Source organism: Triturus cristatus, chromosome 10, assembly GCF_964204655.1.
Source record: "Triturus cristatus chromosome 10, aTriCri1.1, whole genome shotgun sequence".
In the NCBI taxonomy this organism is placed as follows: domain Eukaryota; kingdom Metazoa; phylum Chordata; class Amphibia; order Caudata; family Salamandridae; genus Triturus; species Triturus cristatus.
The window spans coordinates 914,439,566-914,464,925 of record NC_140593.1 but is presented as its reverse complement, the minus strand read 5'-3'; the positions used below and the strand labels follow the sequence as shown (position 1 = coordinate 914,464,925).

The 25,360-nt window shown below is 41.2% G+C and overlaps 1 protein-coding gene across 1 annotated transcript in view; it reads right to left on the bottom strand.

The window, feature by feature from the left end:
- Nucleotides 1-9,620: 9,620 nt before the first annotated feature.
- LOC146796252 (uncharacterized) overlaps nt 9,621-25,360 on the bottom strand; it is a 336,329-nt gene continuing 320,589 nt past the window's right edge. Inside the window, exon 9 of the mRNA XM_085631283.1 lies at nt 9,621-9,776. Within this exon, the coding sequence (XP_085487409.1) occupies nt 9,621-9,776 (156 nt within the window). The remainder of the gene's footprint in view (nt 9,777-25,360) is intronic.

Here is a 25,360-nt window from a genome sequence, read left to right as displayed (position 1 = left end):
AAAGTGCAGAGTGCTGAACATTTAGAAGTAAACATATCTCATCAAACTTTCACATCGCCCTGTTGCGAAAAATAGATACTGTATAAAGTGCTGAGTCCTAATCATTTAGGCATAAACATAACCCAACACTCTTTCCCATCGCCTGTTGCAGAGAAGAGATGGGCAGTCATAAAAAACAATTACAGATCACAATTGGATAAAGTGCAGATGCAAAGTGCTAAATATTAGGAATGAATATAGCCCAACGTTCTTTCAATAACCCTATTGGAACCAAAAAGGAAGGGGGCAGGCATATAGTATAATATAAAGGATGTATAAAGTGCCTGAGAATGTATGATAGGGTAAGAGTAGGTTGGGGAGCTGACCTTGCGGACTAGGCTTAGCTATTCGAATTGCCACTTCGCCTTCTCCTTAATGATAATAAGCATTCAGAAAAAAGGCAGTTTTCCCTATCTCTGACCTATTACCCTGGTAAACTCCAGCTTATCTCGTACTTTTTTATTGAGCCAGATCTTATTGCATATTTTTTTCCAATTCTTTTCATTTTGCTTAATTTCGCTCTCCATGCTTGAAAAGAAGGTATCCTATCGGATCACCAGCATTGTAGAATTGTTGATCCTTGAATAAATGATTCCCTTCTGAGGACTGAATAGAGGAAATAGAAGTATTGAAGTCTAGTTTAGCAGCGACAAGAGATTGCAGAGTAAATTCTGAGGATGTAGCATTGCATTGATGTTCTAGCCATTTACTATTAGATAAGACAGATTTATGCAGTGAAAGAAGGCAATTCTTTTTTGAAAAAACAAAATCAATCATAAAGCTGCCTGCTACGCTTTAAAAGTGTCTAACACTAATTGTGGTGGGATATCAGAATCTGCATTAAATAGAAAAAATCAAAAGCAAAAGATGTAAAAGAGGAGGAAAAAACTGAATCTCATAAGAGAGAATTATTAAATCTCCACCGGCTTGACTTGGGAAGTGGAGGGTTTAAATCCAGATCGACAACAACTGGGGCATGATCAGAAATGAAATGAGAGTTTATTGTTATTAGTTAATAAAAAACATCACAATACAAATTAGGTGTACATATAAAAGAAATCCTTTGTAAAATAATCAATTGTCTTAAAAACGTGAATTAATATTGCTACGACACAGGAAAATATCGCGGTCTCATTTAATACATAACACTGTAAGATTCCTTCAGTCATTATTGTGGATACTCTTCACCGTTGTTATAAAGTGGCATATACATCAGAATAAAATTCCACAACTCCAAATGTCAACATCCTACTAAAGTTTTAACATGGTAGCAATCTATTGTACTCATAAGGTGAGACAAATTCCTTATGCTATAGTATGCAGCTTACAATTCTGTTTGACTGCTTTGTCGTGCAAATGTAAAAACTTTAGAAGTTTGCTGTTTAGCTAAGGATATGTAGGGGCCAGACTCCTCATGATGGCTGTTCTGCACATACGGATCCCTCTCTCATTAAATAAGCGCTTTAAAAGTGTACAGCGTACATTATTCACTTTGGGACATATGGTGACCAAATGCACAAAATCCTCATTTGGAGCATCACATAGTCTGCACATTTTTGGTCCTTTATATCACCATGCTGGTTTGTCTGATGAAGATGGCAGTTCACCTAAGTGCATAGCCAATAGTTTTTTCTTGAAATACATCGGATAGGTTAGGTGCAGGTAAGTTGCCGATTGCAATGTGACATAGGTTTGAATCGTCATCCAAGCATGGGATCGCCGCGAAAATGTGCTTTTGTCCTCTACTAGCTAATTAATTTTTGCTGTTTTATTCATGGCTTGGCAGAAAGTAGGATGCAATAAATTCAAGTCCCATAAGTCACCTGCATTGGTTAGTTTTGAGATGATGACAAGTATTTGTTGTAACTTGAATTCACATCATTATTCACAGATTCCCATAGAGCACTGATTAGAGGACTGGACTGATTATTTCGTATTTTATGCATGGGTTTAATTAAAGGATATCTTCTTTCTATGTTTTGCTGTGTCAATCCAAATTCCAAACGAATTTGAGCCAGAGAAGCATTACAGGGCAGACAAAAGGCCCATTTGTATGTTTTGATTTGTAATCTACCCAACATTTTGGAGTCCCTACCATGCATCGCCGCAGTTGCGTACGTTAGAGATGGAAGCAGTTTTGCTTTGATAACAGTTTTGCTTTGATAACAGAGAGCAATGGTTGGTAAGAGGAGACATCTAGATGTTTTTGCAAGTAAACTGAATGAATGTATTAGCGCATTATTTTTCCTAACCATATACTGTTGGTGTGCATGAAAGTTAAAATTGTTATCAAAATTAAAACCCAAATATTTATAAGTACTGACTTCTTTAATGGTTACATTATCCAGCTTGATCTTTAGCGAGGCATAGGGATTATTCCCAATCGCATGGATTTTGTCTTGGCAATGTTAATTTCCAGTTTATTGAGTTTAGTATTTGCCGCAGTTTCTTCAATCAATCTTTGAAGTCCAATTTCTGTGTGATCAGAAGCACAATATCATCGGCATATGATAGATGGGATATCGTTAGTGGGCCTAACCTTGGAGGATGCACGTTGACTTGATCAAGGTGGGTGGATAAATTCGCCGTAAAGAGGTTAAACAGGTGTGGTGCTAGCACACATCCTTGCTTAAGACCCCTTGCGGTCCATATTTTCCTTTATATTTTGGTCCCATCCCCTACCTTGATTTGAATACATGTTTTTGAATATAGTGATCGAATTGCTCCTAATATTTTTTCATGGATACCCCCTGTCTTAATTTAGCCCATAGAAGTGGTCGATCAACCCGGTCAAAAGCTGCTTTAAGATCCATAAAGCAGAGTTGCAGTTTTTATCTTTTGGCGTTTACTTTTTTTCTGCAATTAATGCTACTTTTGTCTTATTAATTGACGTCTCATACCCTTTCCAAAATCCTGTTTGTTGGGGTGGAATCAAATTCTTAGAATTTGACCACTCTATTAGATCTTACAATAGTAGTGATGCATTAAACTATGTTTATTGTCAATAAGGGCTATTAATCTGTAGTTAGATGGCTTTGTTTTATCTCCTTCCTTAAAAATAGGGTTTATTATTGATGCCCTCCAGCTGTCTGGAATCATGCCTGTAATTTCCACCACTTTACACAATACCGTTATCGGGTTGGCCCAGTATTTTGGGTCCAATTTAAATATTGCCTGTTGGATGTCATTTGGACCTGGGGTGCTGTCACTTCTTCCTGATTTGATCACATTTTTAACTCTTGAGAGCATACACGATGTGATGTCTGAAGCGGGTACAAACTCAGAATGCGGCAGTGTTTTGGTCCTGGTTATGAGTTTAGTCTCAATAGCTTAGTTAGTTTTACTTACTTGTAGCTGGTCTTTGTCAATAAAGAGTTTTGTCAGATAAACTACCCAATCTTGTTCCGTAACATTTGAGGATACTGTTACATTGTTTACCTTATTTAAGTTGTTATTGTTTTCCAAAAAGCTTTGGTATTTGATTGTTTACAATTGTAGAGCAGCTTTGCCCAGAACTCGTCTGTCATTTTTCTTTTTTCTTGCCAGACATGTATCTTAAATTCCTTCTTCAATTGTTTAGCTTATCTCATGCGACTGCTTGGTTACCTCGCTTTTTTACCTTCCTTATTTCTCTTAGTTCTTTTTTCAACTCTTTAATTTTCTGTAATGATGGATGAGTGTAGCTTTTGGTCCGCCCCGCTATTAAATTTGGCTTATGGTTCGTCATTTCACTCACAAATTTGATCCAGGCCTTTAATACTGTAGAGGATGACGCTATACTATTCTTCAAAACGGTTTTAGCTTTGCCTGCGAGTTCTGGAAGTCGATGAGATGACCAATTCAATTGTTTATGGGTAGTTACTGCACTTCCCTCGTCGATTATTAGAGCAGACAGATATCTGTCTGGATGAATAATTATGGCTATATGTTGGATTTAGTGATCACTGTCCATTGTGCACTTAATTTTAAACATACTTAGTTGCTGTATTAGTGGCAGGGAAAGAATAGTATAGTCAATTACGGACCCAGACGTTGGTCCATAAATTAAATTTGGAGGATTATCTTCTGGTGTTCTCCCATCAATTACTCTCAAACGAAAATATTCTAGAGAGGTGACCAGTCCCTAGCCTACTTTGTTGGGTTTCCTCCACGGATGGGCTGTTTGGTGGTTTACCGACCAAGTTTCATTTTCTACTGCTAACTGGTCGTCATCATCCGGCGTGTGAATGAGATGGGTATTGAAATCACCTGTAATCACTATTTCCCAATTCGGGGTGTTATATTTTACTTCAGATATTTCATGTATTAACTTTTTGAATGGTATTGTTTTTTCTTGGGCGTTTAACTAGGCATAAATATTGAAAAAGATGAGTGAGGTTATCCAATGATCATTACCAAAGTTGAGTCTGATTATTTGTATACTTGTAGATGTTGTCATCATCTGTTCTGATTCAACTTTGAGGTTGTTTGATATATAGACCGATAATCCACCTTTTGGTCTTCCAAAGCGATTCGTTTTTACAGCATCCACCTGATGTAATGTAAAACCCGGCAATTGAAATGAGCCTGTCAACCAGATTTCTTGCAGAGCTATGATGTCATATGGAGCCCAAGTTTCTCTTAGAGTCCTATCAGTAAGCTTTGTTATTGCACTTGCAATATTCCAAGAGTATATATGATTAGAAATAACAATGAGTTTAATAGTGGTGGAAATAAGATCACAATCACTACCCAGAATTAGAAAATCATCTTTAAACTGGGGACATTCAGCTATGTTAGGCCAGAATAAATAATCTGGTTGATAAACCATAAACCTTAAAAACAGTTAATGGAATGTCATTACCAAGTAGTATAACAATTAACCAACACCCTTCCGTATTTAGTTCCTGAGAAATAACAGTACAACTTAGTTTTTTGTGACATAAAATAAAGAGACGATTTTTTAGAAGATGTAGGAGAAGCAAAAACTAAATCAACCCAATTTCATTTGAGTTTTGAAGCCTCTTCTTCTGTAAGATGAGTTTATGTAAAAGGACTAAATCAGGGTTATAGGGAGCAAAATATGATAGAATTCTCTGCCTTTTATTAGGATTACCAAAACTTTTCACATTCCAAGATATTACTCTGAATGTAAGAAGTAGCAAATAAGTAGAAAATGACACAATCAGCAATATGATCAGATGACATAAAAAGAGGGAAGCAAACAGATAGAAAAAGGACGAAAATTTGAGCTGAAGGAAAAGCGAGTGATAGGGAAAAATAAGGAAAATACAGGGGAGAAGAGGGGAGAAGAAACAAATATAGCACCAGAAGACAGAACATGTCAATCTTGATGACTGAAATACGTACCTTAAAGGAAAGAAAAGAGAACAGGGAGTAGCGACACACAGAAGACGGCACAAACCACAAGAGAGAATGCATCACACTGGAACGTCATATCGAACAAATATGAAACAAATAACAGTAGAATCTTGAAGACCTGCAGAGGAATACAATAAGAGTAAATTTAAACAAACAATACAAATTAACAATTACCAACATATGAAAAAATAAATAAACAACAATACAATAGCATTTGATGAAAAACAGTCAAGATGAGGAGGAAGGGCCAGCGAAATCCATTGACGTCGTCAAGTGAGACAGAATGAATTTTCTGAAGTCTGCTGGATCATCGAAGGTCAAAGCATTGTTTTGAAATGTAAATTTAAACATGCAAGGTTGAAATAATCCATATTGTGCTCCAATAGAACATACTGCAGGATAAGAGCAAGAAAGTCTTTCCTTCGTTTAGCTGTAGATGCTGAAACATCTTGTGACAAAAACAGTTTTGCACCAGACATAACTTTTTTTTTAGCCTTAGCTGCCTGTAAGACTTGTGAGAGATCAGTACATTTCAAGAATATGGTAACACCATGAGGGCTTGTTGGAGTAGACAATAGAGATAAGCAAGGCACTAATCTTTGGGCACATTGAATATTTAAATTGATAGTTTAAATGATATCCAGAAGCTTCAGCAGAAATGAGGTAAAGGAGGAGACAGAGTCCCCGTCCTCAAAACCTTCTGGAAGGTCTTCTAAACATAAGTTATTTTGTCTATTTCTATTTTCAAGGTCTTCTGAGTGTTTTTCAGCAACAGCACCTCCTTCTATAAAGCAGTGACCTTAGAGGGTACACCTTGCATATCATCAACACATTGTTCCACCAAAGTAATTCTAGCTTCCATAGATGACCTTTTATCATCAAGAGCTTGAATACGGCTGTTTCCTCAGTGAAAAGTTGCAAGGCACGAATTTCCTCCAATGCAGTATCCAAAGAAATAGGAGAAGCAGATTTCAGAGGAGGAGGAGAAGGAGGATCTTGCTTGAGTTGTTTAGTGGCAGAGGAAAGTGACTGTACCTTCAGAGTCGGTAGTGATGAGGATGGAACAAGAGAAGAACCTGGTTGAGCCATATCATAAGAAACGTATGAACCTTCCACCAAAGACACTGTAGATGATCGAGCAGAGTTGGTCGTAATGTTATGAAACACTTTGCTGAAGAGCAAGAGCTTCTTAGTTCTGCCCAGAAGTAACATGTGTACCACAGAAAAGGAATAGAAAGGCTGTATGAAAATAAATTGGCAGCCAAAGCCAACAAGACCTTTAAGGGGCTCATTATGATGTCAGGCGGAAGACACCGTCGGTCATGGGACTAACCAACATCCAGTCGGCTGTCCTGACTGCCCCATTAGGATGTAAACAAATACTGTACGGCCGCATTCCAATATTTCACTATGGGAGCATGCATTACGGCCGTAAACCAGCCACAATGCATACTTCCATAGTGAAATGGAAGGCGCAGATCATCCCTGCAGCCTGTGGAAGACACCTAAAGGTGCCTGCCACAGGGTGTAGGGATCAATAGGGGGCACCATAGGCGCCCCCTCTGCCTCCAACTGGAGGCCATCCACCAAAGGGGCCCCCTAACATGCTTCTCAACATGGTTTCTGTGTCGGACACACCGGCATAGAAACCATGTTGGAAAGCGTGCATTGTAATCTCAAGGGTTGAAAAGATCTGCCCTTGAGATTACTGGTCGGACGCCACCTGGAATGACCGGCCAGTTTCCTTTCCAATCGCCTCAATCAAAATGAGGCGGTCAGAAATTAAACCAACCGGCCTATTCTGATGTGACTCTAAAGGCTCCTACGGAAGGTTGGAGCCTTTACGGGCCATATCATAATCGGCCCCTAAATGTTAATAGAGGCAAACTGGTTAAAGAATTCTATGAGAGCAAATATTAACTCCCCACAAAGTTGCCAGCTGAATGTTAAGGTATCTCAATAAATGTATAAATAAATGTTAGACATTTCTGTTAAGGCAAACATTCTGATTTACCAAGAGGAGTATTTGAATAAGGTATTTACAAAGAATACATCAATAGCAATGAAGTCCTGAGGAGAAGGGAGAGACGCAGTAAACATTCAAAATAGCGGCCGCATGTATGTGGAAGACTCCAACCTCGATTTTCAGAAGAAAAACTGCCTTGAAAAGACAGCTCAAAGAGGAAGCAGGCCCAGTGATGGTGTCCTACAGGAAACCAACCTTTTCAGTAGCTTATCATAGTGGGAGCAGGAATTAAAATGTTTTGCGTTTCTGACACGGTACAAAGCTCCGGAGCTAGGCGACCATCTTGCCTGGCATCCAAGCCACGTCCCTGTGATTTGCTATTATGTTGAAGACTACCTTAGTTGAGCAGGAACATTAGACTGGGGTAAGGTTAAGAAAAGAAGCCTGCTTAAACCTCAAGGCTGCCATTATTATATGCATATTTATTTTTGTCTCTGCCCACAATAATATCATATATATTTCCAGTTGGCATTGAGATCTCTTAACATCAATCAATTGGATTCCATTGGTTTGGAGTAAAACACAACCACACCATCTTGTGCTTGGGTTGTAGAGTTCTTGGTTCTAGATTTGCCTTCCAGTGACACAGCTCAGCCTCTTTACCCCAACTTTTGACTAAAATGTTAAGTTTCACAACATTATCTAAATCACGATCTACCCTGAATCATATGTTTATTCTGGTTACAGCTACTAGAATGATAGTTTATGGAGCGCTAATCATTCATTAATGTATTTATTAGTTTTATCATTTTCTCTTCAGTGTATTCATTTATCTAGTCTGCTGTTGTTCATTGATTAATTCATTCATTTATCCATGCACTCCTCCATTTAGTTGCTCATTTTTCATTTTTACTATTTGCTTTAATATAGATGTTTGCCTTCCAAGGGATTGACATAGAAGCCTAGATTTACCAACCGTCATGTGAGCGTTATTTCAGCGCTGCACAATATTGCTCTGTGCATGCAGGCTTCTATAATGTAGGTAAATTGATGCAATGAGTTCTATTGTTTTGTGTCACACACACACACCTGCAAAAAAATGTTAGTAACAAAACTGCATTCTGGCTTTTATGATATAACCAATTGTTCCTAATAAATGCAATACTGTGACGTAGTTTATGGTAATGATCCTTGATTAAAGTTCACATTGATAATCCTGTTTCTACTTCTTTAGAACCAAGGGGCATATTTAGGTAGCTTTCATGCAGCGCAGCACAGCAAGCCACCTTCCTGTGCTGCGTGAAAGGGAAAGGGCAGGAATGCCCCATGTTTAACACAATAAGGACACATTCTTGTCCTTCCCTTGTGCCCTTTTAGCTGCCTAGTGCCAATGCAGGCACCCTCACACCAGGGTACAATGGTGCCTGCGTTGTAAGCAGGATTGTTTCAATCCCCTGAGGCATTTTCCTCTTTCAATGTGTCCTGCAGAATGCAGCACACATAGAAAGAGGAATTAACCAGGAGAAATGAAGACCTTTCTCCTTGTTACTCCTGACCTGAGAAGGCATAGCATTTTGATGCATTCCTAGGTTTACCATCCATGGTAAATCTGGGGCTGCCCCAAATTCTAATGGTGGATGCATGGGACCACCCACGATCCACCCATATAATACCTACTTGGGGCACTGTAATGTAACAAAGCAATATTCACTGCATTGTGTTAACCTGGATTTATAAAGCCATGTAAGGACACGCAAGGTGGCCTTAATAAACCAAACTGAAGAGTTGCGTTGCTCTTGCACCTTGTTGCGTGGTGCAGGGGAGACACAACTCCCACATAAATATGCCCCTTAATGTTGCTAATAATTGCAATACTGTATGTAGTTTATGGTGATGATCCTTGATTCAAGTTCATATTAATAATCCTGTTACTACTACTACTATGTATTGATGTACAATTGTTCATGTTCAAAAACAATAAAATATTTAAAAGAAAGAAAAACTTATTGAATAACCCCTATAGCATAGATTGCCAGTGCATCATTTTCGGCACTGCATATTTCTTAAACGTGTTCATGTGAATGAAGAAGGTGCACATTGCTGTAGGTAAGTATTCAAATTACAAAACTAAATTCAATAATTCATATAATACAGAAGGGAAACTTGTCTATATAATATATAAAGTTGATTCTGATTCAGAACAACATAAGTGACAAACTGGTTAGAAAGATATATTATGTGGAGTATTGGCTATTCAAAATATGAATTGGAATGGAAATTGTACCTTGTTTGGTAGCGATGGCTCCTCAGTTTCATCCTGCACACTGTATGCATTATCTGCCACATGCAAATTATGAGAATCAAAATGTCTCTCAACTCTTGTTTCAAACCTATATGACCTAGGGGTAGCCTGAAAATGAAAAGATGGCAGTGTTCAGGATCTTGCAAGAAAAGTAGAGCTTTCAAAAATAGTTGAGGACAATCATTATGCAGTGTGTTGTGGTAAATCGAATGAACAGAAATAGCAAGTCGGAAAATAACTAAAGGTCTACAATGCTCTAGGGATATTGTTCGGTTCTGGCTGCTACCAGAAGGGGTTGTGGGTGGGTCTGGAGTTTGGGGGTAATTAGGAAAAAATAAAACACTTACCTTCGAATGGCCGGCCTCCCTTGAGTCGTCTTCCTTATTCCTTTCACCAGTCGGCCGGCAGCAGGAAGCACCCAGCACACGTGCTTCCCTGAGCCAATCACAATACTGCAATGCAGCATTATAATTGGTCTGAGTGCCGTGGTTTGTCGTTCAGACTGAAACATGGAGCCGGTGCATGTTCCTCACCAGGCCGTGTAATGCAGCCTGGTGAGTAACATGCAAAGTGAGCTTGAACTGTTTGGTTGGCCCAAGAGGGCCGGCCAAACAGTTCATTTCCACTTAGGGTATGCAAACACCTTCTCCCCTGCTCTGTCCAGCCCGACCCGCTCCACATTGAACAAGACCAGTGACTGCATGCAATAGGAAAAATAAAATGATAATAACAATAAATTATTGTCATTTTATTTTTCCTTTCTGCTAAGTGGGGCAACGCTCCTACGCCTTAACAGAGGAGTCGCCACTGGTATTTTTGAAGAATCCATTAGGATTGTTTGTAAAGCTGCACATCATTGTTTGAAGACAATATCCCTAATGCCTTGAACGAATAGCATCAAGTGTGCTTCCTGTCCAAAATGAAAGCTTACTCAGGTTATTATTCTCTCTCTAAATGGGGCCCTTAATGTGATTAAGGGCCATATTTAAGTTTTGAGAGACAGAGTACTCCACCACAGAGTACCATTCCCCCAAAACTCGTAGTCCATCAGATTTAGTTAGATTTGGGGAACAGCCATGTTTCTGTCAGTGCTGCATCCATTGTTGGAAAGCTCTGACCATCCAACCTTTTGGCCTGTTCAGGACTGCCAGTGAAAGCCTGGTGGTCCGAAACAGAAAAAGAAATAAATTACCGCCACATGCTGGGATAAAACTCCCAGTGTGTGAAGGACATTTTATTTTTTAAACTCCAGATTGGGGAGTTAGTTTTAGAAAAAACGAAAAACTTTGCTGTACATGCCCATTGAAGATCACAACCACGCAGCAAGGCTTCAGTGCCTACAGTGGAGCCATCAGCATGGCAGCTTCTCCACTGATGTCGCAGAGATGTTTTCTTGCCTGGTGGATGTCTCTAAATATGGCAGGAGTAATCCAGGGAGGCATCCCTCCATGAACCTGGTGCTAGGGAGTATAGCCTGTCAAATTATAAATGAGGGCCTAAACATTTGCAGCATTACATGGAATGAACAGTGGAAATGGTGGTTATCTGTGTAAATAATGATATTCGAAACTCAGGCTCTATAGGTGAGCTACAATTCTCTCCCTAACAAGTATCATACGTGGGGAACATCATTTCTAATGCCTCCAAAGGCATACCCAAAGGAAAGGTGAGGTGAGGAAAAAAACAATTATACTCTATGTAGTTCATTTCAAAATGATGACCATGACACCAGCTATTAGTTACAAATACATGGTAGTCCTAGATGGACCATATTAAAGCAATGTTCTCCTGTTCTGAGATATTGTGTGATTTCGAGGGGATGAGAAGGTTTTGTTTACAGGATAATTTTATGTTTGAGACACTGGCTGCTAGGTCCTTACAACGGAATAGGGAACAGGTGGGAAGAGGAGATGGGGAAGGATGAGCGTAACCATGGTGATAGCCAGTTTGCAAAAACATATATAAGCTTTTCATGAAATCGTTGATTTAGTAAGGAGATTGAGGCCTAGTTGACTGAATTCCCAGTGGTATATTCTAAAGACTTTGGGCCTTATTTCGACTTTGGGTGATGTGTGACTTCTCTAAAAAGGGGCGATTCCGATACGGGTCGGAAAGCACTACGACCGTGCCAGATCCCGAGTGTTTTCCGACCGAGCCGGACCCCTACAGTCCGACCGAGCGAGTTCGATGCGCACGTATGCTGTCGGACTCGGTTCGGTCAGACTCACATAGAAGTCAATGGGAGCCAGTTGTACGACGCGTACATGCGCTCCCATTGACTGAATGGGTACGTCTCGAACAAGTGCGCCTCCTACAGTGGGTATGTGTCGGTGCCATCCGTACCGTACATGCCTGTGTTGCGGAGACCCATAGGTCTCCCCCTCTGTCCGAGTCATAGGGCTGTGGGTTCGGACCCGGAAACGACTTGGTCGGTGAATCTCACGTAGCTCGCATCGTACTTGCTCGCTCGTACAGCTGTACGAGTCGGCTGGAAAACACGTGTACGGCTCGTAGCTTTTCCGCCCTGATCGCGTTCGGTGCCCTTCCGGCCCAGATCGGAATCGGCCCCTAAGTGGCAGAAATCCTATCTGCCCTGATTAGGGTGCATAGTGTGCAGTCTAAAGAGGATGTATTGGGCATGCACCATTTTTTTACGGCTATCCCTCATAAACTAACTTCTAAATGAGGTCCTTTTTATTTGTTTATTTAATTCCATGCTAGCTTTTCCAGAAATGTGTGATCAAGTCTGGGCTAGACACAGCTATAGTTTTCTCAGCAGGCCCATGGTAAATAAAAATCCCAATAAAGTACATAGATATAGATGTACGTAGTGGGAATTTAGGGTGCCATAGTTCCTGGATCATGCAAACCAACATTTTAAAATGTGAAAGTGAGAGGTTTTGAAACAAAATCAGAGAATGTATTTTACCCATTGACTTATATTGAAGGAGAGGTAATTTTAGGCCGGAGACAACTGATATAAAGCCAATTTTGCATAAAAAAATTGAGGGCCTCCCTCATGAATTGATCCCTTAAATTGTCATCAACATTTTTGTCTGCCCACCATAGCATACAGCACGGGTCAGTGGGTGAGTCCACTTCCACCATTGGCTCTCTTCACTGCGAATGAGGCATTTTTCTGGGAACATCTATTAACAGATCAGTGCAATTCAAACTCAGGGCTCACAGTCAAATCTCTCCTTATATTTACTTTTTTCATTTTAGCTTTGATATTTGTTTTTGGCTTTGCCAGTGTTTTTGTTTCACCGCTCACTTCAGTGTTACTGTTTTTAAGGCACTGATTTACATCATCATCATAACTTTATTTGACGGTTGAGTCATCAAAGTGCATCATATAAAAATACATCAATTATTCAAAATACGGCGAATTTCCCAAAATTTTAAAATAGTTAAAATTTAGCATTAAATTCCATGACACAACTCTCAAAGATAATATAAAACTACAATATATTGAAAATGTTCCCAATTTACTATAGTCTATATCATATTCAACATTTCTAACACATTTAAATCAATAGTAAATATCAATATCCTCAATATCCTCAAATTAAGAAGACATTTCGAGGCGGCTTTTAGAGCGAATTGACCATGTCCATTTGAGAAATTTCGCAACTGCTATCGCAATTGTGGGGTTAGAATCTCTACTTAAAATTCTCAGGGTGTCAACATACCTCCGAGTACCAATAAGCCGACAAATGGGTTTTATCCACATTCGACGAGGTGCAAGATATTGAAGACAGCCAAACAAAATGTGACTGACAGATTCTTGTTGGTCCGGACACCAGGGGCATCTGTCACTTGAAGACCCCTCCCATTTCACCATAAACTGCCTAGTTGGGAGGGTACCAGCCCTAAATTGAAAATACAGTTTACGATCATATGGCCTTTCAATAACATCCCAATATTCTTCAAGCGTAGGCCTGGTCTTAAATTCAAGAAAACGACCCGTGAGATTTGTTGGTATCTTTTCCAACATTATTGAATGGTGGACCATTTCCCAATATCTTGCTTTTAAAAGTTTTTTACATGGGAAGGTTGCATTTTGAGGATTATCCCACAGATCTACCATTCCTATCTTCCCAAATAGGGATCTAATCTCACTCAGCCATTTTATTTCATGAAAATGATCATTATTAATAATATCCATATGGCCTCGAGCGTATTGCGTTAACTCCTCTGTACTCCATATTCTATACCAATATAACAATGGGCGCAAAATTACTAAATCTTTAATCCCTATTCTACACCTAGATCCCGTTGTAGAGGGATTAAAGGGGTACTTTGTGGTACACCAGTCAATTTGCAAAAAAACTCATTTTCCACCTTGGTCAAGCGTGATACGTTTTCAAAGCCCCATAGTTCAGCTCCATATAGGGCTGAACTTAACACCTTCATCCCATAGATCTCCAGAGTTGGGCGGATAGGTTTAGTCTGTGATGTTTTGAATTTTTGTAGGAGACAACCTGCTTGTTGCTGATGCTTGAGGACAGCCAGATTAATACGGTTATTGCAACGCATGTCTCTCTGCAAAGTCACCCCCTAGGTAAGTGAAAGCGTCCACCTGTTCTAGTGGACATTTGTCCATGACTATATTGCCTCTAAAAGATCTGTGTTTATTAAACGCCATGAACTTGGTTTTGACAGTGTTTATTTCCAACCCATGCAGGCGACAAAAATCTACAAAGCGCAACAAGGCTTTCTGAAGGCCGCAGGGAGTTTTAGAGATGACCAAAGTGTCTTTCGCAAACAAGAGGACAGGGATGCGAATACCATCCAGCACCGGGGCATCGGTGGGGGTCAGAGAAAGGTAATCCACTACCCCATTGACAAAGAGCGAGAACAGGGTAGGCGCCATAACGCACCCCTGCCGCACTCCCCGCTCAACAGGGAAGGCTTCAGTAGCCTCCCCCTGTATTCACCACCGAACCCCTGCAAAAGTGTCCTCATGCATGCGGACAATCAATGTTAATAGTTCCGAGGCCATCCCCAAATCCTTTAAAACCTGACATAATTTGTCACGTGGGACTAGGTCAAAAGCTGCCCTCAAATCCACGAACACTGCATACAGGGACCCTAGTACCACAGTGCGCCAATACAAAGTTACAAAACGAGAAACTTGATCAATTGTACTTGTTTTCCTACGAAATCCCACCTGTTATGAACTCAAGATATTATTATCATCCATCCAATCCTGCATTTTAAATAGCACTAGCCTTCCCATAATTTTTTTAATGGAATCAATCAGACTGATAGGCCTGTAATTACCTGGAACAGCCTTGTCCCCCTTTTTATAAACCGGCACTATTTCTGCCCCCTTCCAAGAGGAGGGAACAGCCCCGCCCAGGGCTATAGCATTTGCCAGTTGAGCTATATACACCCGCTATGTTTGCTTATCATTTAAAAAAACATCTGCGGGAATGCAGTCCATACCTGGGGCCCTACCATCTGATACAGTCTCCAAAGCCCTGTCCACATCTTTCAAACTAAAGGTAACGTCTTTATAAAATGTATATTGATTAGCGTGACCGCACTCACAACTTCCACTAAGTGCATATTGTGGTTTAAAAAGCTCTACCCACAAGTGTTGCGCAACATTATTCTGTGGGTGTTCAGGACACCCCCACCATCCCATTTGAATATATCCCAAAACAATTTTGGATTCTTAGCCTTACATGCGTCTTTCAGCTCCTGCCACTTACATCTATCCCATAACTTCTTCGCCTCATTCTGAACCTTCTTATACAGCCCCCTCGCCTCTCTAACCAAAATGGGATCCCACTTCTTTATAGCCACACCCAGATTCAATCTGGCTTGTTTACAAGCCGCATTATACCAGCTCTCTACATTCCTTCTGTTTTTCCTATTTCCATGGCCCAATTTACAAAAATAAAACTTCAGGTGATCAAAGAGTTTATCGTGCTCTTGGACAATGCAGGACTGGGGGTCAGCAGTCTTCACAAGGGAACCCAAATCTACCAATACTTTATTTACATCTTCCCTAATTAGCATCAAGGTCTCGGGGTACTTAGCGACCTGGCTCCACTTAAGATGTCTCTCGTCATTTGCTAGGGCTACTTCGGGGACTATACTATCATGGTTGACTTCTCCCACTCTACCTGTTTCCAATTTAAAGGAAGAGGTAAGTGGGTTATGATCACTCTCTAGGCGTGTAATGACAGCCATGTCCATAAGGCAATGCCATAATTTTAAATGGACAAGCAAGTAATCTATTTGGCTAGACCTATAGCCGTTGTCATACATAAAACTTCCCTGCCTATCAGAGTGCGTGAGCCCATTGGCGGCCCTTAGATAATTTCCCAAACATAATCCCTTAAGTTGTATAGCCGCTTCAGTCCACTTTTTTATGGGTACCAACTCAAGTTGGGGAATACCCCATCTAGAGTCTTCCTCCTCCGTTATCTTTTGGTCCTCGTAGCCTAACGGTTCGAATGTAACATTAAAATGCCCCGCAATAAGTGGGAATGAGTTAATTGGTAGGATCTCAATTAGGTTATCCAAGGCTGAAACTACCAATGATTTTTTACCTCCTGGGAGACCTCTTGCATAAACATTAAAAATATCTAAACTACCACCAGACGACAAACTAAGTCTCACCGCCAATATATCTTTATTTAGAACCGGCAGTTGCCGCATATTACAACTTAATCCCTGTTTGACCCAAATCACTAATCCTCCCATTGGCCGTCCCCTTTCCTTTCTGTCAGCAGGGACAAAGAAATTCACATACCCCTCACGAAAGGCAGGCTCCACCAACCAGGTCTCTTGGAAGAGGCAGATGTCATATGTGTCAACAAAAGTGTACCAATGAGCCAGATTCAATTTGGAACCGAGACCCGCCACATTCCCTGATACCAGTGACAAAGATGAAGATTTATTGGATTTGCTATAAACATTTTCAACCCCCCCTGTACCTACATCCAATTCAATTAGAGATGGTGGAGTCACCATTACATTACCTTCCTGTTCTAATTGAGCTATAATCTCTAAGCTTGATTGTTTCACACCTAAATTTCGGGGTATACCTTCATATAGATTCTCATAATTCACCTGCATGACCCGTAAACATCTTTCTAGTGGTGGGGATCGACGTCAATCACAATCTTCCAACCCTGACAATACCTCGAATCTATTGCGATCTGAAAGACCCCTTACATTATTCCTATTCCAAACCCCTCTATTCGATAACAATTTCCTGGGTGCTGGAACTATTACTGGATAAAAAAAGGTCAAGGGTAAGGACTGAATCACAGTGTTTGTAACCTCGCAAGCCCATTTGCAAATGTGATCAACAGCCCTCCGATCTCTAAAATTGATAATTATACAATGACCATCTATTGACTTTCTCCGCACCCCCACCCAATCCACTCTTCTCACAAACAATATTTCCGCCGATACGTCAGGGGGGAGATGGCGATTTGTGTTAAGCCAAAAGATACATTTGTTCTTAAGTTCCATGTACGTCTCTCCCTTATCCTGACACAATTGGGGAACACCCACAAGAACCACCACATACGGAGTAGAATCCGGTGGAAGATCAATGCATGGTAAATTTTGTGAGGGGTGCGTTACAAGGGTAGTAGCATCCCTCACCAGTTGAGACTGGGTCACAATTCTCGGAACATCTGTTACCACTATCATATCGCTAGAAGGGGGTGGATTAATAGGTTCTACTGGAGATTTATCGATGGGTAAAGATATAAGGCCAGGGCCCATAGATTTGTCATCGTTTTTTTTTTCCTTCCCCCCTGAGATGAAACTGGGGCCATTACGATTCCTGTTTTCTCCACTTGAGCCTTTTTAGTGTTTTTTGCTCCATTTACCCACACACCACCCCGCAATTGGCCCGATGCAACAGCAAGTTCTAGACAAACTAATCTACTTTCAATGGTATCAAGTCTGTCATAGATTGGGAGGCAAATCTTTTTAAATATGTCCTCCAACTTGCTCCAAATATTAGATCCCAATTCATCTGTTGAAACATCCACTGTGGGGCTTGAGGGGTCCACGTCTATTTCAACGATTGGATGGCATGTGATGGGGCTAGTTGAAGGTATTGGAGCTGAAGGACCATTAGTTTTCATAACTTTGGCTTTCCTTCCCTTTATTTGTGTTTGTGCTCCACTCCGCTTCCTTTTGTGTGTTTTGTTTACTGCTTGGTGACACACCCCAGCTTTATTACCATGGGCAGATCTAGTCTTAACACACGATAGCGGTGACCCAGAGTCTCTAGTATCCAATTTAGAGTTTGCAGTGGCAGTAGTGCGGATTTTACGTGGCTGCAAAACAGTCCGACATCCATCTGTCTGTAAAGGGGAATTCTCCTCTCTTTCATTGGTGACTATCATTGCATCAGTAACCGATACCGAAGAGGGCAAGGGAGAGCTAGCTAGTGTTAATCTACCCTGGGAATATCTTTTACTAAGCGCAATGTCCAACGATAATCTTTTTTCTGTTAGTTCGATTTCATGCGCCAAAACGGACGAAGCTCTGACAAGGAACTGGTCCAAAGTGCCTACTGTTAGACCACCCGACATAGTTTTTTTTGAGAGGTTAGGTTTGGATTTACAATAGGTACACTAACCTTACTTGCCGATATTAAGGGGGGTGGCCCGTCCCGTCCTCTCTGTTCTCGAATGGGCTCAAACGGTCCCGCCCTAGGCCCGGGCTTCGCCCGCGCGCAACCCGCGCTGCGTGACGGGCTTTGTGGATTTGTAGCGTCCTCAGGGAGCGGCTTCAAAGTGCTGCTGTGCTGGCAGGAGTCAGGGTCCAGGGAAAAGTGCAAAGTGCAGAAGCATTGCAAAGCGGTCTCCCGCACAGCGGGACTGGCTCTGTGGATTTGTAGCATCCTCAGGGAGCGGCTTCAAAGTGCTGCTGTGCTGGCAGGGGTCAGGGTCCAGGGAAAAGTGCAAAGTGCAGAAGCGTTGCAGAGCGGTCTCCCGCGCAGCGGGACCGGCTCTGTGGATTTGTAGCGTCCTCAGGGACCGGCTTCAAAGTGCTGCTGTGCTGGCAGGAGTCAGGGTCCAGGGAAAAGTGCAAAGTGCAGAAGCGTTGCAGAGCGGCACTGATTTACACAAAGGCACTGGTTGACGACCATCTTTGAATGGTTCACCAAAAAGTTAACTTGGTTTACTCTACCTAGAGTGTCACCTATTGCTCTTTGTTGTTGTTGCAATATGTATTTATTCAATGTTGTTTTGAAAAGAAAAAGGGCGGGAATACAAAACCAATAATGAGACAACATTAAGGATGCATAAACAAATAATGCAAAACTCTTGGCTGCTAGCAGATGGTCCCTCCAACCTTTACCAATGAATGTGGTACAGGACGGAAGGGGTAACCTTCCAGAAGGGTAGTAGTGGGGGAGTGTGGATTGGGTTCAAGGGAGGAAGAAAACCCAATGGTATGTCAGACACCAGAGCACGATGGACAACTGAACTTTCGTGCCACTCTACTGTGAATTACCGTTTACTTTTTAAATGCATCTTTTATTTTTGAGGCATTAGTCAATTATAAAACATGCCGATTGAAAGGGAAAAGCTAGCCATCAATCCTTTGTTTTTATATTTTATTAACAGTTATATTCATCCAGTTTTGCAAAATGCAGTTCTGTTTTCTAAATCTTTTCTTGCATTTGTTTTGCTTGTTTCTTCATGTTTTCTTTGTTTAGAGAGCTGCTGAGCCATGTCTTCAGTGTTCCAGCAGTCTTGCCCAGACCTGTTAGTAGATTTCTTTCCTTACATTGTAGTGTATTTATTTAATATTTAAATTACATTGACAGCTTGCTGTTAAATGTGTTTGGCATGTTGGAAACCAATGCTAAAGGTGTGCCCGACCATTACAACATTGTTACATGTGCGTGCACAAACACTGCAACCATTTTTCAATAGCTTAACATACCGTATCTTTGTTTTATGCTGAAACATGACAATTACATAAAAACATGTTGGCTATCTTGGAACAGTAAACTAGTAACAAAATATGCAAACCTATTCCAATATGGCTTTTCAAGCTTTCACAAGCATTGTTAAAGCCAGTAGCTGGACCATGGCTTACCACATTAAAGATCAGACCGATTGATTTTGCTGATGATTGGTTTTATTTATAACAGTACCAGGTAAATTTGCAGCATTTCCAATTCCTATGGGTCAAATCAAACAATGTATAAAAAAGGATAAATGTTTAAAATCTTGTTAGAAATAAAACTAAATATAAGTAACAATGCCCAGTGATTTGCATTGAAGCACTACTGAAATACATGTTTGTGATTGACCTAACCCAGCCTGCTCTGCAGCCAACTATCCTGACCCCTACCCATATCACTCCCACATGGAGAGAAGGTATATCCAATTTTCATAGAAACTTCCCTGCAGCTGTTGGCTAGGTTCTTTCTACACCTCTCTTCCCTCTTTCTGCAACTCTCTTGCCTCTGGCTACACCTCTCTTCCCTCTTTCTGCACCACTCTTGCCTCTTTCTGTACCTCTGTTCCTTCTTTCTTCACCTATCTTGTCTCTTTCTGTACCCTTTGTGCCTCTTTCAGCACCTCTGTTGCTTCTTTCTGCCCTTCTGTTGGATCTTTCTGCATCTTTCCTGCATGTTTCTGCACCCCTCTTGCCTCTTTCTGTACCTCTGTTGCCTCTTTATGCACTTCTCTTGCTCTTTCTGGACCCTTTGCGTCTCTTTCAGCACCTCTGTTACTTCTCTCTGCACTTCTCTTCCTTCTTTCTGCACCCATCTGCCTCATTCTGTACCTCTCTTGCCAATTTGTGCACCCCTCTTGCCTCTTTTTGAACCTTTGTTGCTTCTTTCTGCACTGCTCTTGCTTATTTCTGCACCTTACTTGCCTCTTTCTGCACCACTCCTGCCTCTTTGTGTACCTCCGTTGCTTCTTTATACACTTCTCTTGTCACTTTCTGCATCCTCCGTGCCTCTTTCAGCACCTCTGTTGCTTCTTTCTGCACTTCTGTTGCTTCTTTCTTCACTGCCCTTGCCTCGTTCTGCATCCCTCTTGCCTCTTTCAGCACCTCTTTTGCTTCTTTGTGCACTTCTCTCTCCTCTTTTTGCACCCCTCTTGCCTCTTTCTGCACCTCTGTTGTGTCTTTCTGCACTTCTATTGCCTCTTTCTGCGCCTCTCTTGCTTCTTTCTGAACCTCACTTGCCTCTTTCTGTACCCCTCTTTTCTCTTTCTGTACCTCTCTTGCCTCTTTCTTTACTTCTGTTGCCTCTTTCTACACTTCTCTTGCTCTTTCTGCACCCTTCGCACCTCCCTTAGCACCCCTGTTGGTTCTTTCTGCACTGCTCTTACTTGTTTCTACACCCATGTTGCTTCTTTCTGTACCTCTTTTGCCTCTTTATGCATACCTCTTTTCTCTTTCTGCACCTCTCTTGCCTCTTTTGCTACCTATTTTGCCTCTTTCTGCACTTCTCTTAGTCTTTCTGCACCCTTTGCGCATCTTTCAGCACCTCTGTTGGTTCTTTCTGCACTGCTCTTGCTTCTTTCTGCACCTCACTTGCCTCTGTACCTCTGTTGCCTCTTTCTGCCATTCTCTCAGCCTTTCTGTACCCTTTGCGCCTCTTTCAGCACCACTGTTGGTTCTTTCTGCACTGCTCTTGCTTCTTTTTGCACCTCACTTGCCTCTTTCTGTACCTCTGTTCCATCTTATTTTACCAGTCTTGTCTCTTTCTGCACCCTTCGTGCCTCTTTCAGCACCTCTGTTGCATTTTTCTGCACGTCTATTGCCTCTTACTGCACCCCTCCTGTCTCTTTCTGTACCGCTCTTGCCTCTTTGTGCACCTCTCATACCTCTTTCTGCACACCTCCTGCCTCTTTCTGTACCTCTCTTGCCTCTTTATGTACCTCTCTTGCCTCTTTATGCACTTCTCTTGCCTCTTTCTGCACCTCTGAGTTAGAGGTAGTTTTAATCCCCCTGCCATATTATGTAGTAGGGTCTTACAGGGGAGGTCATGCCCATCACAGGGGTACCCCAACCCATAGTTTGCCCTACTGTATGCAGGTGTTTTCATTGTATTCTAAGTGTCCTTCAGCATAGCACTGGCTCCGGGCCTGGTTAGTCAGAGTCAGTTACCACCAGTACCAGTCAGCAAAAAGTTGGGGGCACAGGATGACTTTGCAACAAGGCCTCTTTCTGCACCTCTGTTGGTTCTGTCTGCATAGCTCTTGCTTCTTTCTGCACCTCCTCTCTTCGTCTTTCTTGTCTTCTGTTGCCTCTTTCTGCATTTCTCTTCTTTTTTCTGTGCCTTACTTCCTCTTTCTGCACATGTCCTACGTCTGTAGGCATAGTTAGAAATTAGCATTTTAAAAGCTTTTGAAATTTACTGAAAAAAAACATAGGTTTCAGGGATGTTATAGTTAGAAATTAGCATTTAAAATACCTTTGAAATTCACTAAAAAACAAAGGTTTCAGTGACATTATAGTTAGTTGGACATCTCACTTGTAAAAAACCAGAGAAATTCGTCGTTATAGTTAGTTGAGTTAACTATAACTCGCGCCCCGCAATGCACTGCTGATGACTTCACATATTACATCATTCATGACATGGTCACTGACATCACTGATGGCATCACTGCTGACATCTCAAGTGACATCACTGATGACATCACTGATGACATCATCCACGTGATAATCTAATGCACCTACTCACACTCTAATATAACCTTTGATACACCCACTCTAAAATACAGACTACCATTTTCGAAACCATAGACACACCAATACCAGTTAATATATACCCACTCACTGATTCCTAGGTCTATACACACATCCACTCATTCACCATACAGTCACTCATAGAAGCAGTCACTCATCAATAAAGCACTATCACATGCATTAATACACCTATACAAACACTCACACACCGCCACTCATCCATAGAGTTACTCACACACCTAGACAGTCATGGAAAGAATCAATTACACTTCCATTTCCTCACATATACAGTTATACACACACCACCTCACTTATTCATACAGATACTAACACATACTTACTCTCTTCTACAATGACTGACACAAGCACACACTCATCCATACAGCCACTTTTACAATCACTTTCTCTCACATACGGTAATTTATATACTTCAACACTCACAAATACTGCCTTTCACATATGTAATTACTCAAACATGTTCCACTGAGACATCCATTCACTCACCAACACACCCATACGCACACTCACCCACAGATGCACTCTTGAACCCATACACCCAGTGAATCACCCACTCACACATCTATGCACAGAGTCACACACCTCCCTCCCACCCACACAGACACTCAGGCACCCATATAGATACTTAGACAACCAACCAATAACCCATATAGATACTCATGTAGATACTCACCAACCCATGCAGCCGCTTACATACCAACTGAGAGACTGATACAGTTATTCACACAGTTTAGCCACTAACCTATTCAGTAAGACACGTTTAATCACTCACTTATACAGTCAGTGAGACACCTACTAAATCATCCATTCAGACACTTATACACCCATTCATTCTTCAATACACCTTGGCATATATATATATAAACCATATTTAAACTCTATAGACACACATAGTCACTGGATGATGTCATCAGTGATGTCATCAGTGATGTCACTGACCATGTCATGAATGATGTAATATGTGACGTCATCAGTAGTGCATTGCAGGGACATGAGTTATAGTTAGCTCAACTAACTATAACGACCAAATCTCTCTGGTTTTGTATGAGTGAAATGTTCAACTAACTATAACGTCCCTGAAACCTGTGGTTTTTTCAGTGAATATATATATATATATATATTCACTGAAAAAACCATAGGTTTCACACACGTTATAGTTAGGAATTAGCATTTAAAAAACCTTGCAAATTCACTGAAAAAACCATAGGTTTCACACATGTTATAGTTAGCGGAAATTTTACTGATAAAAACCAATGAAATTCCCCCGTTATAGTTAGTGCAGGCAACTATAACTCACGCGACCGCAATCCTCTGCCGATGCTAATACTGTATTTAGACACTTATTTGCCCATGTCTTCTTCCATACATTTTTAGCTATACATATATTACAAATATTATTTTTTCATAAAGACACATATGTCATCAGCAGAAGATTGCGGTCGCGTGAGTTATAGTTGCCTGCACTAACTATAACGGGGGAATTTCATTGGTTTTTTTATCAGTAAAATTTCCGCTAACTATAACATGTGTGAAACCTATGGTTTTTTCAGTGAATTTGCAAGGTTTTTTAAATGCTAATTCCTAACTATAACGTGTGTGAAACCTATGGTTTTTTCAGTGAATTTGTACGGTTTTTTAAATGCTAAGTTACTTTACGCCATTCGTGGCGTGCGCGCCCACTTAACGCAGTTCGTTCCGTGCGCGCACGGTGTGCTTCGCGCACCGTGCGCGCACAGTGAGCACGCGGTGCGCTTCGCGCACCGCGTGCCCACTTTACGCAGTTAGTGCCGTGCACGCACGGTGGGCACGCGGTGCGATGACAAAGCAAGAAAGCACGTCAACAAATCTGTTTCTGCTTTCCTCCGTGACTATGGTATGGGTGCCATTTACCACAACAACTTGCGTTATGACATGCAAGACATTTATAGAGGAGATGGTGTGCACTTCAATGATGAAGGGAACAGAGTCTTCCTCTTGAACCTTAGACTCTGCATCGGTACTTACTTGTAGGTACCACTAAAAAATCATTTCATAACACAACGGCTCTTTTTAGAGCCCCCTAATATCTAAACACTTAAATCTGATTTTCATTTTTTTTTTTTTTTTTTTCCTACCGTACGCTTACCGTAAGCTTACCGTACGCGTACCCCGTGATTTTTTTTAAAATCAATAAATGTTTTCTTTGTACTTTTCTGTCCTTCTTTGACCCCCTTACAAATGTTAGGGGGTCTGTAACTCTCCTCATTGCCCCCTTTCCTTGTTTTCACTCTTTTTTTTCAGAGTGAAATACACAAAATGGCGGCCGCCGCTTCCTGGTTTCGGCCGATTCGAATGTTTACTAAGATCTAAGAGCCAATCAGAATCGCGCTCGCGCACGCCACCGTACGCTTACCGTAAGCGTACGGTAAGCGTACCGTAAGCGGGCTCAGATATATATATTGATTTAAAGGCTATTTTCTCAGAATCTACTGAACAGATTTACACCAAACCTACAAAAGGCACTTCCTTGACCTAGGGACTACCTCTCTGCCAAATTTTGAGTAATTCTGTTCAGCCGTTCGGGCTGTAGCTCGTTCTAAAGGTCCTATGGAAAAATGCATGGGAAAAACGCGTTTTGGGACCCCCCTTTTATCTCAGCCCCGCTTGACGGATCCCCCCGAGACTTTCAGGGTAGGAGCGGAGCGTAGCGCCCCACCTATTTTGAGAAATTCGCGAGGATTCGTTGACCGGCGCCAAAGTTATTTAAAATAGAATGTTGAGGTTTTCCTATGGAAACGTGGTCCTAACTATAACTACCTACTGGCGACAGCCAGTAGGTAATATATATATATATATATTCACTGAAAAAACCATGGGTTTCACACACGTTATAGTTAGGAATTAGCATTTAAAAAACCTTAGAAATTCAATGAAAAAACCAAAGGTTTCACACATGTTATAGTTAGCTGGACATTTCACTCGTAAAA